Source organism: Sus scrofa, chromosome 15 (assembly GCF_000003025.6).
Source record: "Sus scrofa isolate TJ Tabasco breed Duroc chromosome 15, Sscrofa11.1, whole genome shotgun sequence".
In the NCBI taxonomy this organism is placed as follows: Eukaryota; Metazoa; Chordata; class Mammalia; order Artiodactyla; family Suidae; genus Sus; species Sus scrofa.
The window spans coordinates 100,243,786-100,261,261 of record NC_010457.5 but is presented as its reverse complement, the minus strand read 5'-3'; the positions used below and the strand labels follow the sequence as shown (position 1 = coordinate 100,261,261).

The 17,476-nt window shown below is 39.9% G+C and overlaps 1 protein-coding gene across 7 annotated transcripts in view; it reads left to right on the top strand.

Moving 5' to 3' along the window:
- The window catches only part of HECW2 (HECT, C2 and WW domain containing E3 ubiquitin protein ligase 2), a 412,843-nt gene that overhangs the window by 238,305 nt on the left and 157,062 nt on the right, over positions 1–17,476 (top strand). For all 7 annotated transcript variants that reach the window (XM_021074544.1, XM_021074543.1, XM_021074542.1 and 4 more), the window contains one exon: positions 12,525–12,632. In XM_021074544.1, coding sequence (XP_020930203.1) covers positions 12,525–12,632 — 108 coding nt within the window. The remainder of the gene's footprint in view (positions 1–12,524; positions 12,633–17,476) is intronic.

Genomic DNA, 17,476 nt, shown 5'->3' with positions numbered 1-17,476 from the left:
GCCACGGCAACAGCAGATCCGAGCTGCATCTGTGATCTACACCACAGCTTGCAGCAGTGCTGGATCCTTAACTCACTGAGCAAGGCCAGGGATGGAACCACAGCCTCATGGACACTATGTCAGGTTCCTAACCCTCTGAGACACAACAGGAACTTGCAGGGTCCTTGCATTCTTGTTTGTTGCCGTTTCCCAAATCTCCTGGTGGAAAACACTCTCAGTTCATCCAAGGCCCTGTTGAAATGCTTCCCTTATCAACCTACAAAATAGTCCTCCCCGTCCACTCTCTCTCCCTCCCCATGCCCTGGCTGTCTGTCTTCAAGCCAGGTCACCGCCACCTGACATTGTGGCATATCTTCTACACTACCTGACATATACATTACTTTGTACCTGATTATTGATCGCTTTCCCCATTAGACCAAAACCTACACAAGGACAGGAACTTTCATTCTCTTATTTCTACTAGAATCCCTGACACTTAAAATATTGCCTGGCAAAGAGCGGATGCACAATAAATATCTGTTGAATTAATTTTCAATGAATTTCATTTTTCCCATCACTTCTATAATTGTTTTCTTCCTGTTTTTAGACCTTAATATGTTCCTTTTAACACTTGTTAGCCTATCATCAGCTTGCTCCAAATTATGGACCTTTAGGAAAAGGAGTTCCCGTCGTGGCGCAGTGGTTAACGAATCCGACTAGGAACCATGATGTTACGGGTTCGGTCCCTGCCCTTGCTCAGTGGCTTAACGATCCGGTGTTGCCGTGACCTGTGGTGTAGGTCACAGACGCGGCTCGGATCCTCCGTTGCTGTGGCTCTGGTGTAGGCCAGTGGCTACAGCTCCAACTGGACCCCTAGCCTGGGAACCTCCATATGCCGCGCGAGCAGCCCAAGAAATAGCAAAAAGACAAAAAAAAAAAAAAAAAAAAAAAAAGGAAAAGATCATTTACCTACACTTTCTCGTGAAGGTTCTTTAGCAATAGGAAGTCTTGTTCAAACCTGTCAGCTTTGGTACCAGGAAGGGGTTAGAGTTATTTTAATGTCAACATTATAATATTCCTAAAAGGGCTAATATTGGATCTTGTGCCAAGGTGTTGGCCAAAATCCCATGTGCTGGTTGTACTTGACTTTTTAAAAGAGCTTCCACTTATATTCTTGTTGGAAAAGTGTAGTTGGTGGAGGAACTAAAGCCATGCAAACTATGGTGGGGAAAAGTATGTACTGATGGCAATATGTACTTCAATGAGACACTGGAAATTTTACAAAGAGCACCTAATTCCTGCTGATATTCTTTAGGTGAAATTGGCCATTCTTTTATTACAAATTGCACATTCTTTTTTCACAATGATATTTATCGTAAATTTCTATGACAGCTAAATAAAATATAGGTTGTTTGATATTAAGTAAACTTTTAGTAGTTTTTCTGTTTGAAGGATTATCAAAGAATTTGTATTTCCTATATTCTATGTAGGAAAACGTTCAGTGGGGAAACAATAAATCTTAATTTAGAAATGCTCTGGAAGTCTTTGTCAGGAAAAACTTCTTTAAGGTATTTCAAGGCCTTTACCAGAAACTGGTCATGTGATCTTAGGTAAGCTTTTTTTTTTTTTGCATTGGTGTAACAGACGGTAAGATATAAACAGATGAATTCAACTCAGCATATAGCAGTGTGGCAGTGTGATTGAATTAAATTATTTAGAAATTCTTATTATAGAGATTTAGAGCTTAAATAAATTGATTTTTTAAAATTAGTCTAATAAAGCTTACCATGGAATTTGCAACATTGTCCTTGTTTTTCTCTATTTTGATCAAGACAGATTTCTTTAAAGGGGCTTTATGCATTCCTTGGTGAGAATTTCATTTCTCTTTTGTATATTTTAACAATGTAATACTTGATTCAGTTAATGCCATATCATCATAATTAAAAGATATCAAGGCATCTTTTATTCAGCCAAATCTGAGCATCTACTGTGTGCCAGATATCATTCAAGACTCTTGAGATATTATCAGTGACCAGAATAGACAAAGGTCCTTGACCTCTTGGAGGTTACATTCTAGAGAGAAAGACAATTTTCAAAAAGTATAAGTAGATTTCTATAGTAAATTAGATGTTGATAAGTTTGTGGAAAAGAAGTTGAGCAGAGTAAGATAGTCCAGAAATGCTGGGGGCTGTCAGGGTACTTTTACACGGAGCAGTCACGGTAAATTTCATTGAGAAGAGGATTTGCAAGCAAAAAAGAAAAAAAAATTAAGGAGATAAGTGATCCATTAGGATATGTGGGGGAACGTTTCAGACAAATGGACCCTGAGGCAGAATCCTGACCAGAACTTTGAGGATATTTTAGAGGAGGAAAAGAAGTTTCCTCTCTTCTCTTAGGTTTGGCTACTGGGCCTACAAATCAGATTGAGAAAAGACAGATTAATAAGAGAAAAGACTTACAGACTTTAATAGATGATAAAATGGTAATTTTTACTTGGACAAAAGCCTTCTTGAATATGGAATGAAGACCCAAAGAAGTGGTTAAACTCAGTGGCTTATATGCGATTTTAACCAAGGGCAATAAATTGTGGAGCAGCACCTAGACAAAGAAAGGGGGGTAGGCTTCTAGGGGTAGTAAACTGGGAAGGTAAATATATGGGGGAAACTAATGGAAGGTTAGGGGTTATTTGGGAAGGTTTGTTATTCAGACTGAACTTGGTTCTTTCTCCATTGATCAGAGTGGTGATTAAGAGTCATCTTACTCTTCCTGGGATGGGAGAGGGAGACTTCTTTACAGATGGAAATTTATGTCTTGCTTTTAGATATAAGTGGCAGAGGGCAGAGAGCTGATTGTTTTCAGCTCAAAGTGGCATATTTAGGCATGGAATACTCTGATCCCCTTCAATATCAAGGAGTCCAGCTTGACCAGAGCAGAGCAAAGGGGGAGGGAGAGGGAGGAGAGGAAGATGAGGTCAAAGCTGTAATTTTCTGGGGGTGGGAAGGGGGCTGCCAGATCCTGTAGGACACTCTTAACTTCCATAAAGACTTTGACTTTTACTCTGAAACAGAGATTTGCTGAGCAAGAGGTGGGCTGTGTTTTAATATGTAAAAATTGCCTGTATTTAAAATGAATTCTTCTATAAACCTTCTCTGACCAAAGTACTTGGGAGGTATTTGCTGAAATGAGTCCAAGTGTTTCTTCTCATTCATCCTTTGGTGGTTTCTACCCTTGTCAAAATGAGTATTTAATTGAAGTTCCTGTCATGGTGCAGCAGAAATGAATCCAACTAGGAACCACGAGGTTGCAGGTGCAATCCCTGGCCTCGCTCAGTGGGTTAAGGGATGTTGCCGTGAGTTGTGGTGTAGGTTGCAGATTCAGTTCAGATCCCGAGTTGCTGTGGCTGTGGTGTAGGCTGACAGCTGTAGCCTGGGAACCTCCATATGCTTTGTGTGTGGCCCTAAAAAGGCAAAAAAAAAAAAAAAAAAAAAAAAAGTATTTAATTGACTAGTTTAGGATTAGGTATTTTATTCAGGAAGTTTCTTAGCAGAGCACTGCCTCTGCCCAGCATGTCTGGAGGTGTGAAGCTTCTGGAGACCCCTCAGAGGTGTGGTTAGCACCTGGCTACAAGTTTGATCTACTGAAGTATATAACATTCTTCCAGTTGGGCTCCACCACCCCTTGTGAGCCTCCTTGTAGAGGAGACAACAGTAACACACCTCTCTCAGACTGGGGGATGACTAGCATTGAATCAGTGTGTGTGCCCCACTCCACTCCCCGCACCAGTGCTCCCTTCTGGGCGGTGAGGCCCACGGCCTTCAGTGCAAACATCCCCAACGCCAGACCTCATTGACCTGCATCGACTCTTCTCAGCCTCTGTTCCTTTTCTGTCCTGTCATGTGCCGGTGTCTTTTTTTCCATTTCTGGCACATTATAATCAGCAAACCTCCTGGTATCTATAAGAATAATGCCATTCAGTGGTTCCAAAGGCACTCTCAGTGGCTGGCATGGTATCATCATTTCACTCTCTAAATGTGTCTCACACTCCCGCTCTTTTTTCTACCCGGAGAGAGTGTCAGTGTACTAGCACACCTAGGGCCATTGGGTTTAAAAGGAATGGCAAGTGTGTGAATTCATCAGGAAGTTTGCTAGTAAATTCTCATTAGCACGTAATAAGATTGGTGCTCCGTTTGGTACAAACAGTGGTAAAGAGTCACCCCTCCCCTGAGGTGTAGTTTAGATCTCAGCCCTCATCAAAGTTTTCCTCTTGCATTGCAGCAGAATGCTATCATTTGCCTAGCACATGCTGGTAAACTCGCAAAGTTTTAGCAGTTAAGCAGCCCCGATGAAGGTGTGTTTTTTTGCTCAGGTCTGGAATGATCATTTTGATTCAAATTATAGCTTAGGATTTCTCTCCAAATCCCAAATCCTCGATAAGGCATCTAATTTCTGAGTGTAACCAGAATAAAGCCAGGCCCCTTTATGATCCAATCTCAGGATGTACTTATATCCAATTTGTATCCAAAAAGCAATTTAAAATCAATTTCGATGTTTATGCCATTTTTTTCGAGAAAATGTAGGGAGGAATTACTTTAAAGCAAAAGTAAATTTGTAAGCATCATTTTTCATCTCTGGCACAATCTGTCACATGGCATCTTTCTCACAAAATTTCTCATCTTTTTTCAACTCCCCTGGGTTGATCAATAGACGGGTGAGGACTTTGAATACTTTTTTTGTTCCTGTTTTATCTCCAATACTGTAGGGAGGTTTTGAAAATGTTAATATGGACATAGAAACATTTCCAAATCCAAATTATATTTGGATATGTTTGATATGTCTGGTTGTGTCCCCTATATATTCTTTTATTATCTTAAAAAGCCTATTCCTGGGCCATTTTCTGGAATCCAAAAATCATGTATGAAAAAAAATTAATCTTTAAAAGGTTATTTTCACACTGAGCTCTGTGTATGAAATATCATGGGGAAGGAAGTGTTTGACACATTAAAGACTTTATGCCTGTGTTACTTTAGTTTTTTGTGGCATTTAAAAAAGAACTCATTTATTGTAGGTTAATATAATTCCTATTGCAGGTTAATATAATTAGAATTATAATTAAAGAAGAAAAGGATAATGTCATGGGACCCAGGCAGCAACAGTAACTTTTGGTATTGAATTCAGCTCTAAATATGCCACTTGTTTATTACTTCTGATGACCATTCATGGAACCCCAAAATGAACCCTGAGAGATAAAACAGTATGTCTACGGAGTAGCGAAGCCAAGGAATGGATAGGACACCTTAATGACCAGCTTAAACATGTATATCTCCCAAAGGCTATTCCGTAGGCATCTGCCAGCTTGGTAGATTCAGAGCCCTATTCATTATATACAGTCACAGGGAATGCTAATCTTTGCTCCTCGGTTCTCCTTCAACCCTTTAAGAGGTATGCACACCTCTCTCACAGCACGTCTTACACACTGCCTTGTATCTTATGTGCCAGTCTTCTATTTCACTGCCGATTGTGTACGGCAGGAAAAGGAGTAGGCAGTCAACAAATGCCATTCAAATGAAGGAAGGAAGGAAGGCAAGAAGGAAGGAACAAGCTAACAAACAAGAGGGACAGTTGTCAAAGAGAGGTACACGGTCCACACCGTTGCTGTGATTGCTCAGTTTCCTTGGAAATTACCACGGAACAGAATTTTTCCATGTATGGTGTTTGTAGTACCCATATCAGAATCAGATTGGGGTGCTTGTTAAAATGCAGATGCCTGGAGTTCCTGCTGTGGCACAGTGGGTTAAGGATCCAGCATTGCGGCAGCTGTGATGTAGGTTGCAGCTGTGACTCGGATTGATCCCTTACCCAGGAACTTCCATATGCTGCAAGTGTGGCCAAAAAAACAAAAAAAAAAAGGAAAAAAGAAAGAAAAAATTCAAATTCCTACCTCCTTACCCAAACCTACCAAATCAAAACCAAAAGCCCCCAGGATATTCACTGTAGGCAATGGAGTTGGGCAGTCATTGCCCTGGAGGATCAGTTAGCTAAAGGGGAAGGTGACCTACTGAAGGTGCAGATGTTGGTAAATCTGCTTTTATGGAGATTTTGTTTAAGGCCCCCAAGGTAAAAATCATGTGGTTCTCACTAAGGAAAGGGGATTAGTTCTCACCTAATTAACCAGATCTGAGGAAATTCTCTGAGCCACTATACTCTATACAGTATATAAGTTATATAGATGAGAGTTAATTCTGTGTGGTGTAATTTTATATCCCTACTCCTTAATTCCTGGGTCCAAATACTTTGTTTCTTCCTTGGAGAAGCATACTTAAAGAAGCAATGCCAGTATTAATAACAGAATTAACTGGAATAGCCCCAAAGAGTACAGTTGAACAACATGGGTTTGAAATGCTCAGGTACACTTAAATTTGGATTTTTTTTCAGTAGTACGTACTAGAGTATTCAGTGATCCATGGTTGGTTGAATCTGCAGATGTGAAACCACCTGCGGATGTGAAACCACCTGCAGATAAGGAGGAACAAAATCATATATACAGATGGCTGCCTGTAAGTCATACATGGATTTTTGACTGCAGAGAGGGGCAATGCCTTTGTTCAAGGGTCAGCTGTAATTTTAAAAAACACTAAATGAAATCATTTTGGAAAAGTGTTATGGATTGCTAAAATAAGGCAAGAGTAAAGATTTTCAAAAGTTTTCTTGATCACATTCCCACAATATTCACAAATAGATAGGTGTGAAAATTATATTAGAAGGATGTTAGGGCTTTTTTGGTGTGTGTGTTGCTTTTCTATTTAGAGAAAATGTACTGCCAACCAGATTAGTAAGAGAACAAAGCATATATGAGACATGAGTGAACAAGCTTTATATAAATGCTACCACACAAAAATGAGATTTAGAAAAGGTATTTAGGTACATGAATTAAACATCTCCAGTGTTTCTTTTGTAATTATATTCCAGCTAGAAAGTTACCTAACTATCTAGAATATACACACCTATACTACAAACTATTGTAAATGGGAAACAGACACTTCAATCCTAGTAGGAAGGGAAGTAAGAATGGGGATGGGAGAGGGGGCAAGAGAGGCAATGGTCAAAGAGCAAAAGCAGGGAAACATGCCTCATGGAAGCTGACATGTTTCTAGGTTGAGAGGAAGAAGCTAAAGGTCACGGTGAGAGAGGGTGATGACGGAAGGGACTGAGTCAAGGGCACCACCATAATGGGGGATAGAACCAGGGGCAAGAAGGTAAGAACTAGGTATGGATACAGAAAGATGGCAGTAGGGAGATGGAGAAACCAGGAGATGGGCCTGATGCCCTCCATGTTTTAGATGCCTTAGGATGGCACGGCACCCTGCCCCAAGTCAGAGGGTGGAAATTAGGGGATGTGAGGACTGTGGACAGATTCGAATAGTTCCTAAGAGAAATGGAAAAGGGAAGTGACCGAGTATAAATGAAACAATTGATAATTGGCTTTAAAGACCAATGACATTTCTTTGATCTGTCAGAACCTTTATTCACTTAAAGGAAGAAATAGGTTTATGTCTACATTATACCTATGGAGAATTTAGAACTTTTCCTTTGGTGTACTATTTTATACTTGGCTATTTTTCCCATGGGGGAGGGCGTTTAAAAAAAGCCCAATCACCTAATATAGATTTTTTTAAATTGTTATTTCCCCAATACAATTTTTTTTTCTGCTGTACAGCATGGTGGCCCAGTTACACACGGATGTATACATTCTCTCTTCTCACATTATCATGCTCCATCATAAGTGACTAGATGTAGTTCCCAGTGCTACACAGCAGGATCTCATTGCTAATATATGGCACAAATGAACCTTTCCACAGAAAAGAAAATCGTGAACTTGGAGAACAGACTTGTGGTTCCCAAGGGGGAAGGGGAGGGAGTGGGGTGAATTGGGAGCTTGGGGTTAATAGATGCAAACTATTGCCTTTGAAATGGATTAGTAATATAGATGTTAAATGAGGGTAAAGAAAAACAACTTATACAATCTGGTAACAGTATTCTGTCCTCAGATATCCATGAAAATTGATCTGAGCAGAGAAATGCTGTCACTGAGAAGGTATTCTTGGGTTAGACTAGAATGCACTGCAACCTCAATGAAGGTGTTAACCTACTTAAAGAAGAAAATTTTAGTCCGAGGGGCCAGTTAAACAGAGTAGGGACAAGTCATTGCAGACATTCTTTAGTATGGCACCACCCTGGCTGGCCAGAGCTCTGCCAGCTCACATTGGTAGGATGGTGCAGTGGTGGAGGTTGTGATGGCCATAGCAAAATGATTTGAACTCTGTGGGCTTCCTCTGGTTTATTTCTAGGGATTTTATGTTTTCAGTTAGAGTAGCTGCCACTCAATGGCAGGAGTACCAGTATCTGTCAGGGAGGGTGAATTACCAGAAACATAATCTCATCAGAGAAAAATTTCCACTTAGAATCACCAGAATATTAATCAACTTGGGTAACTTCTATATGACAGATGCAATGCTTGGTGGGGAATGAGACTTTCCCCATGAAAGTTTACAAGATTATTTCTTGCTGTGTGGCATCTGGACTTTTTTGTTTTGTTTCTTTTTTCTTTCTTTCTTTCTTTTTTTTTTTTTTTTTTAAATCAGAACAGACACATTTAGCTTCTGCTCTGGGTCTGCTCATCCAATTCAGACTCATTTCTCATCCTATATGGGACATTCGAGTTCCATATCAACATTTTGCTCCAAGGGGCTAGCCTTTATTTCCTTAAATATCAAAAATTTAACCAAATGGAGTTGTCTACATTGCCTATGAACTAGTGAAGGGAAAGTCAGAGATATATGTTTTTTCCCAGCCCACATGAGCTGGTAGGTGACTTGAACACTTAACTGTATGTCTCTTTCTTGGTAAAGGGTCTGGGGAGGAAGCATCCATCCCTTGTTCTCCCTTATTTCTGACTTCTTGGACCAAGGGAGGATATTTGTGCAGTGCTGTATTTCAATCTTGAAGTGAAAGTGACTGCTAAACAAAAAGTTATTAGAGGCCCCTCTTGGAACAGGAGATACTGGCACTGGTTCTTTGTCAAGCTTCTCCTCCAAGAAACACGTAAGGGGTTGTGCCAAGCCTCAGGCATCTCTTGTGTGTGGAGCTCAGTCCTCCTACAGTAATTCTCCCATTCCTTTACCACCCACCACCCGCTCCCATTTCTATTTCTACTCCTCGGGGCTCCATCTTCCCAAGGTGGTTATGTCAGAATGTACTTGGATTGGCTTAACTGATGGCTTGGGTAGAAGACACCAGAAGCGAAAATGCTCTTACAATGAGGTCACACCTTCATAAGTACAATTTTATTACTGTTGCTTTCTCTCATTTTGATCCTAACGCGTGCTCCTTAAAACAAAATCTGATGCTGCTTCATCTTTCTTGAGGCCTCAGTAAGAAACTAACATAACTGTATTTTCAGAGTTTCCAATGTGCATAGCCATGGGTGTGGTTTTTTTTTTGTATTTTATTTTATTTTATTTAAAATGTTTATCAAAGTATAGTTGATTTACACTGTTCCTTCAATTTCTGCTGTGCAGCAGTGACCCAGCCATACATATTTATACATTTTTTTCATACTATCTTCCATCATGTTCTAACCCAAGAGATTGGACATAGTTACCTGTGGTATACAGTAGGACCTTGTTGCTTATCCATTCCAAATGTAATAGTTTGCATCTACCAACTCCAACCTCCCCATCCACCCCATTACCTCCCTCCCCCCTCCCCCCTTGGCAACCACAAGTCTGATCTCCATGTTCATGATCTATTTTTGTTTTATAGATAGGATCATTTGTGCCATATTTTAGATTCCACATGTAAGTGATACCATATGCTATTTGTCTTTCTCTTTCTGACTTATTTCACTTAGTATGAGAATCTCTGGTTGCGCTCATGTTGCTGCAAATGACATTATTTTCCCTTTATGGCTGAGAAGTATTCCATGGTATATATTTGCCACATCTTCTTTATCCATTCACCTGTCAGTTAACATTTCTTGTTTCTATATCTTAGCTATTGTGAATAGCACTGCAGTGAACATAGCCATGCTTTTGAAAAAAGCATTTTCAAGAGCTGGATACCTTCTACTCCTATGCCTTTTCCTGCAGGCTCCATCTTTCTATGCCTTCCAAGTGACCAAAAGCTAATATAATACATTTATTTGTGAAAACATGAGAGTCACTATCTAAGCAGCTCCGCTCATTAAAATATGTTCTAGGAAGTAAGACACTACCTTTGTTGTCTAACTTGGAGCAATGATGCCCTCTCAGAGATTCTGGGTCAAGTTAAGCCTGATGCTTCTAAATCACTGAGTGATTTTTAGGATGGTAGGTGTTGGTATTAGGAATTGTGTTCAGCTGCAAGTAACAAAATCCAGCCACAGGGGTTTAAGTAAATAGAAATTTATTTTTTACTTGGGTAGTGAGAAGTCTGAAGGTCATTCAGGGCTTGAAGAATCATCATAGATGCTTCCAGCTTCTTTCTCGGCCATCCTTAGCATGTGGCTCTCATCTAAGGAGAGGGGAGGGGGCAGAACAGAAGCATTACTGAGTCTGTCCTTTTATCAATCAGAAAAATGATGGCTTTCCAAGAAGCCCCAGCCAATAGAATTTCTCCTACATCTCACTGGCTGCATGCCACACTTAGCTGCAGGGGATTCTGGGGAGGTGAGTAGTTTTAACTGGGGACATTGTTACCTTGGACAAAATTGGGGTTCAGTTAACAAGGAAGAAGTTCAGGGGACAGGCATTGAGCAGGATCTGCCCCGAGGAGCCGTGCGACATCTTTCAAATCCAGTTTTAGGTGCTTGCCTGGGTATCGTAACCAGCATCGTAGTTATGTTTCTGAGATGAAATGGAGTGGTGTGCCTTGTGTTGTTTGACTTCCAAGAGGGGGGGACCTGCTGCGTGGGATGTGCCTTTCCATTCTTACAACAATGGTGGCTGCTTCTTGGCCGTTCTCACAATAGAGAATCCTTGACTTACACTGTGCTGATTACAGATAGTGTGAAAGGACCTTTCCTCCCAGAGTTTTGGCTTCTCAGTGTGATGAAACCAGTGGCCCCAAGGATAACCACAGACAGAAATCCCTCGGGGCTGGGTTATCTGACCCCTCACCGGACCTACTTTCTATTTCTTTTATGCTCCTAAGAAGTGAGGTTTTTCTTCTCAGGACTATTCCCTTGGGCTGGTGACCTTTTCTCCATCTTTCCTGTTTAAGACTGTATCTCTTACTTCACTCTCCTTAATTCCAGCTCTCAGTCAAAGTGTACCCATAATCTCTCCTCTTGGGACATGGATTATGGGGAAGCAAATGAGGTACAGTACAGCAATGTCACTGTACACATTTTAATGTACCTATAAAACTCTTAATGGTCTTTTTTCATGTTTTTAGTTTCATTTCCTACTGCAGGGCCTTAGGACAGAGCTTCAAACTAGTGTGATGTAAGCAAGTTAAAGAATATGAATCCCTTCCACCTTCAGGGTGGTGGGGCAGAGCCTGGGGCAGCTAGAGCACCCCTGCTGTCATCTTAAGTTGTGTGTTTCTCTTCCATGTGCCCTGCAAATATTACCATTTCCTATGTACTATTATATTAGAGGGCCTGGAGAATGTTTCAGGACTGTTCTTTGGATCTGTCCTTCCTATCCTTCCCCTTTCCTTTTCTTGTATTGCCTCAAGATTTACTGCCTTAACAATGGTCCTAGAAAACCTGCTGACTTCATAGGTGTCTCCCAAACACTGTCCATAGCAAACCTGTGCTGTTTCTTGATGCAGTTTCATAGCTTAATGGCCTTTTTTTTTCATCCTATCTTGATGCTGATGTATTTTACCAGCTTTGCTCTTCCGTTTTGTTGTTGTTTTTTTTTTTTTTTTTTTTTTTTTTTTTACTTTTTAGGGCGGCATCCATGGCATATGGAAATTCCCAGGCTAGGGGTTGAATCGGAGCTACAGCTGCCAGCCTACTCCACAGCCACAGTAACATGGGATTCAAGCATCATCTGTGACCTACACCATGACTCAGAGCAACACTGGATCCTTAACCCACTGAGCGAGGCCAGGGATAAAACCCATATCCTCATGGATACTTGTCAGGTTCCTTACCACTGAGCCACAGCGGGAACCCCTTCCCTTCCTTCTTATAAAGGATTTTATAGACAGGAGCTCACCCAACCTCTTTTTTTATATATCATCTCATTGCTGGTTGATGAACAGCTGCACCCTTTGTTCTTTGCGGTTTTGTCTTTTGGCAGCAATGACTAAGCTGGCCAAGCCTGGATGTGCCATTTTCTTTCCACATTCCCACCCTCCTCCCCAGTTCTCCCATATCAATGCAAGTATAGAAATTCAGGCTAATAATCTGCTGGAAAGGACTCATCAACAATCGCGTTCATTAATGTTTCCCCTTTACCTTCTTCTCTATTTATGTTAGAACTTGTATTAGTTCTTTGAACTAAGAAAAGACAAAGAGGTTATAATTAGGCTAAAAAGTGTTTCTTTGGTTTTTCCAGATGAGAATTCTCCAGCCAACTTCTGGGATTCTAAAAACAGGGGTGTGACTGGAACACAAAAAGGACAAATTGTATGGAGAATTGAGCCTGGGCCCTATTTCATGGAGCGTAAGTAACTAAGTGTGAAGTATAGGTTTGTTATTGAACATTGCAGAAATAGGCAGAAATTGGTGGAGATGTTTCTGAATTTTCTTGTAAAGGTTTTTGGCCCTGATTTATAAAGGTATGCCATGTAGCCCAAAACTGGAAAATATATTGTTTTGGAAGAGTGTTTGTGTGTACATATAACATAATCGTGATTAATGTATGGTGTATAAATTATATATGGTGATTTTAATACTTTATGCATTTTATGTAGCTTTGTATCTACATTTGTAATTAATATTTATTATATTAATTTCAGGAAACAAAAGGAATAATTCAAGATTTCAGTTATTTTAAGAATTTTATTTGCCTTTTGAATACGTCACTGTTTCTTTTCCTAGAAGCAGAATAACTTTTGCATTTGGGTCTTGGTATAGATGAGATAGTCTGGGGCACGATGCCACAGAGGTCAGTTTACTAGGAATTAGAAACTGGCTGCAGATAGCGATTACCCTGTAGATCTGATGTTGTATTTATTTGTAAATACAAATGCGTATATATAGTATTTTATATGTAGTTGATTTACTGCTTGGTCCATGTTAACTTCCATATTTATAGAATTTATTTTATTTTATTTTATTTTATTTTATTTTATTTTATTTTATTTTATTTTATTTTGTTTTGTTTTAATTTGTCTTTTGCCTATTTAGGGCTGCACTTGCAGCATATGGAGGATCCCAGGCTAGAGGTTGAATCAGAGCAGTAGCTGCCAGCCTACACCACAGCCAAAGCTACACAGGATCTGAGCCTTGTCTGCAACCTACATCACAGCTCATGGCAACGCCAGATCCTTAACTTACTGAGCAAGGCCAAGGATCGAACCTGAGTCCTCATGGATACTAATCAGGTTCATTACCCACTGAGCCATGAGGGGAACTCCTAGAATTTATTTTTCTTTAATGTAGAAAAAAATGAGCTCTTTAATATTTCCGAGCTGTTTAGCTCTGAGTGAGAATTAAGTTTTCTATATGCAAGGGATTTAATGTAAGACAGAGAATGTGTGGATACTGGTACTTAAGAATGGTAGTTATTAAACCATAAAATATAAGGTAAGGTTTGATTGAATAGAAACCTGCTATGAGCATATCTTTTCTGAAGCATGTAAAACTTCTATAACATAAAATTAATCGTTTAGATTAATCATTTAAAAAGATTAACATCTATTATTTTGAATTGCCATTAAAGACACCAGCTAATTTCTTTGAGCATCCTTACTGGTAGGTTAGCATTTCATAACTTTCTCTAATTCCACTTCAGCTCCCTAAAGACTCTTTTTTTCATAGTTCAAGTTTTGGCTAGTTCTCTCTTTAAGCCCTACATGGATTGTAGTTTCTATAGGAAAATGCTCATGATATAACAGTAAGTGAGGGGGGGTAGAAAGCAGATACACAGAGCATAATTCTAGCTACTGTAGCATAAAGGAAAAAATCTGCAAGGAGATTTGCCAAAATGTGAACAAGGGTTGTTTCTGGGAGGTGAGATTATGGGTGATTTGTGTTTATTGCCTATTTCTACTTCTCTTTATTTCCCAACACTGGTCCAGATGCCATTACTAAGTAATGAGAAAAATAATAATAAAAGAATCCTGTAAAAATGGAATAGGAAATAGCTGGGCTTACTTTCAGTATGATTCTTCCTCTGAAAAAATCTCAGGGCTTAAGAGGCTGAACTAGTTGAGACATATTGCCAACTGAGCTTCATGGAAAAAGGTAAAACAACCTTTCTGTTCACTCTAAAATGCCGAAGACTGCTAGCACTGGATGCCTCTTGATGGAATGATGGAATGAGCAGATTCACATTATGGGGTTTCATGTGAGCACCTGTGAAGAAGACCACACACTGCTGTAATTTGAAATATTATGTGCAAAAAAAAAAAATTGGAGATTCATAATGTCCTTACTGATTCAGATTTAGTAAGCATCTCTGTCTCGACAAATGTTTTTCTTTACATCTCATTCTTAGTATTTAATAGATATGGACCTTACACTGAAGCTAGGGATCAGGAATGCTTTTGCTTTTCTCCTCTAATTTAGCATTTCCACCTTAATTCTTCACACGAAAAATTGGAGCTATTGTGTATCATGATTATAAAAGTGGAAATATTCAGTAATTTTTTTTTTTTTTTTTTTTGGTCTTTTTGCCTTTTCTAGGGCCACTCCCATGGCATATGGAGCTTCCCAGGATAGGGGTCGAATTGGAGCTGCAGCTGTTGGCCTACGCCAGAGCCACAGCAACATGGGATCCGAGCTGCGTCTGCAACCTACGCCACAGCTCACGGTAACGTCGGATCCTTAACCCACTGAGCAAGGCCAGGGATCGAACCCGCAACCTCATGGCTCCTAGTTGGATTCGTTAACCATTGCGCCACGACGGGAACTCCAGTAATGCATTTTTTAAGGACTAAGAAAAGCTGTATAAGTTAAAATGCAAGAGAGTGAATAGGAATTATAGGAAGGTTTGGCTTTAGAATAAGTTTATCTTCATTCATCAGAATGGGGCCTCCCCTAGTACACATCTCTGTCTTTTCAAAATCCATTCGGTGTAAAAACCTCAGGTGGTAGTTACCTCATTGCTTAAAGGCATGGCACATCTTTTAGACATCAATTTTTTAATACTGTGTCTGGATAGAGCAGACCTAAGGGGACTTCCCAGCTTAATGAAGTTTTGTTTGAATCTCTGGAGCTGATGGTGTGGAACTTAAAAAAAAAAAAATTGGGGGAGGTGGTTAAATACCTTCTATATTTTCTTTTCTTTTCTTCTTCTTCCTTGTTAAAATTTATTTTATTTTATTTTATTTTGATTTTTTAGGGCTGCATTTGCAGCATATGGAGGTTCGCAGGCTAGGGGTCAAATTGGAGCTGCAGCTGCTGACCCTCGCCACAGCCACAGCCATATGGGATCTAAGCTGTGTCTGTGACCTACACCACAGCTCGTGGCAACACCAGATCCTCGAGCCACTGAGGGAGGCCAGGGCTCGAACAAGCATCCTTATGGATACCAGTCAGAACCTCTATCCTCATGAATACTAGTTGGAATTGTTTCCACGGGGCCGCAACAGGAATTCCAGCTTCTGTATTTTCAGCCTCTGATCTTGAACTCTTATGACATTTAAAAACCATTGCCTTCATCTTCACAAAGAAAATTTTCTTTAGTTAATCAGAAGTCCAAACAAAGTAAAATTATCTGAAAATTGACCTGAGTTCATGGGCAGACCTGAATTTGAGCACTGTCTCATTTCTGAATGTGAAGATGGCTTTGGTTTAGTTGGATAAACCTTCAGAGAAAGCAAGTGGCCCAGACTTACATTATTACAAGGCCTACTGAAATGAATTTGAAGGGCAAAGACAGGTTTAATTTGGGGTTAATGACCTTCTTAGACATTGAAGAGGAGGATCAGCTTCATCTGCACTTACTTGTCATAGGACCGTCAGAATTCCTCAAATGAGCTTATGCTCACAGAAAATGAATGGTCATCTGTGCAGTGTATGTTCCTAAGTTTTTAAATGTAAGAGGTTTCAAAGGTTGTCTTAGCGTGCTCTGATAATCTGTTTTATTCTAATTGGTCTTTCAGAGGCTATGGTCATTGATTCATTCATTCATTCACTCCTGCTTTTTGTTTTCTCTCTTCATTCCTTCTATTCATCGGTCCATCTGTGTCCTCAGCCATCACGAAATATCAAGTACCAACTTTGGGGTGGGTACTATCAAAGAACTCATTAAATCCTGGATCAATGAATGAGCTTAGAAATAGTCAACCTCATTGCTGTGTACGGAACTGCTTTGTGATCCTTAGGGATAGTAACAGAACATTGCTATTTGTCTGGATTATATAGTACTTTCCCATAGCTTACCTGTCTCAGCCCTGGGAGGTGGTCAGAATTAGGAAACCATGCATTAGAAATGCACACGGCTTCTGTGAGAGCCTCATCTCTGAGTTAGTGGTCAGGTTAGCATGCTTTTAAAGATGTGGTGCCTTGCCAAAACAGAACCTTGGTGGGTGGCTTTTTGTTGTGCGGGGAGAAAGGGCTAGCCGGAGCCTCTCATTTGTCCAGTCAGAGCCCCTGCTCTAACTTTCTCCATTCCTAAGCCCCTTCCCATCAACATCAGAAAGGCCTTTTTGCCCCTTAGACAGAGATTTGGTACTTTTCATTCTCTACCAGCATACTTTATGCTTTAGGTCCAATTACTTCTCTACTCCTATTAGGTTCTGCCACATTACACTGACATCGTCTGTCTTTGATTTGCAGGATTTTTTTCTGATTGTTTTAGCAGAGGAGGGCATGGCCCTTTCAGGCTATATTGGCTCATATGAAAGAGAAGACAACTTGTGGTGACATATAACAAATGAGCATGTCACCGAAAATGTGGATAAATTTCTTTAAAAACATAAGAATTAGAATGTGTTTATCCTTTCCCAACTTGTGGCCTCTGAATTAAAGAGCCTATCAGGAATCATAAGATTAAGAATATAATAAAAGCACAGAAGCAGTGGTTAAAATCATGTTTTTGAGTAAATTGCAGTTAGCTTTATTTTTTAAAAAATTTTCAATTTTAGTGAGATAGAAATGATTACAAGAAGAAGGAGAGTTCCATTCCATCCATTTTTATAGTTCAAAACAGTCAACTTCCAAAAGAGGAAAATCCGTATTTTCTAAATAGGAACAAGCTATTAATAACCCCCTAAGTGAATCTCATAGCTATTAAAGGTGATGGACGTTGCTTCAAAGATACCAGCCTTGGAAACAAAACCATCTCTTGCAGGGAGTGGCCTGTAGAACCATTTTTCAGAGAGAGCTTGAAATAGAATC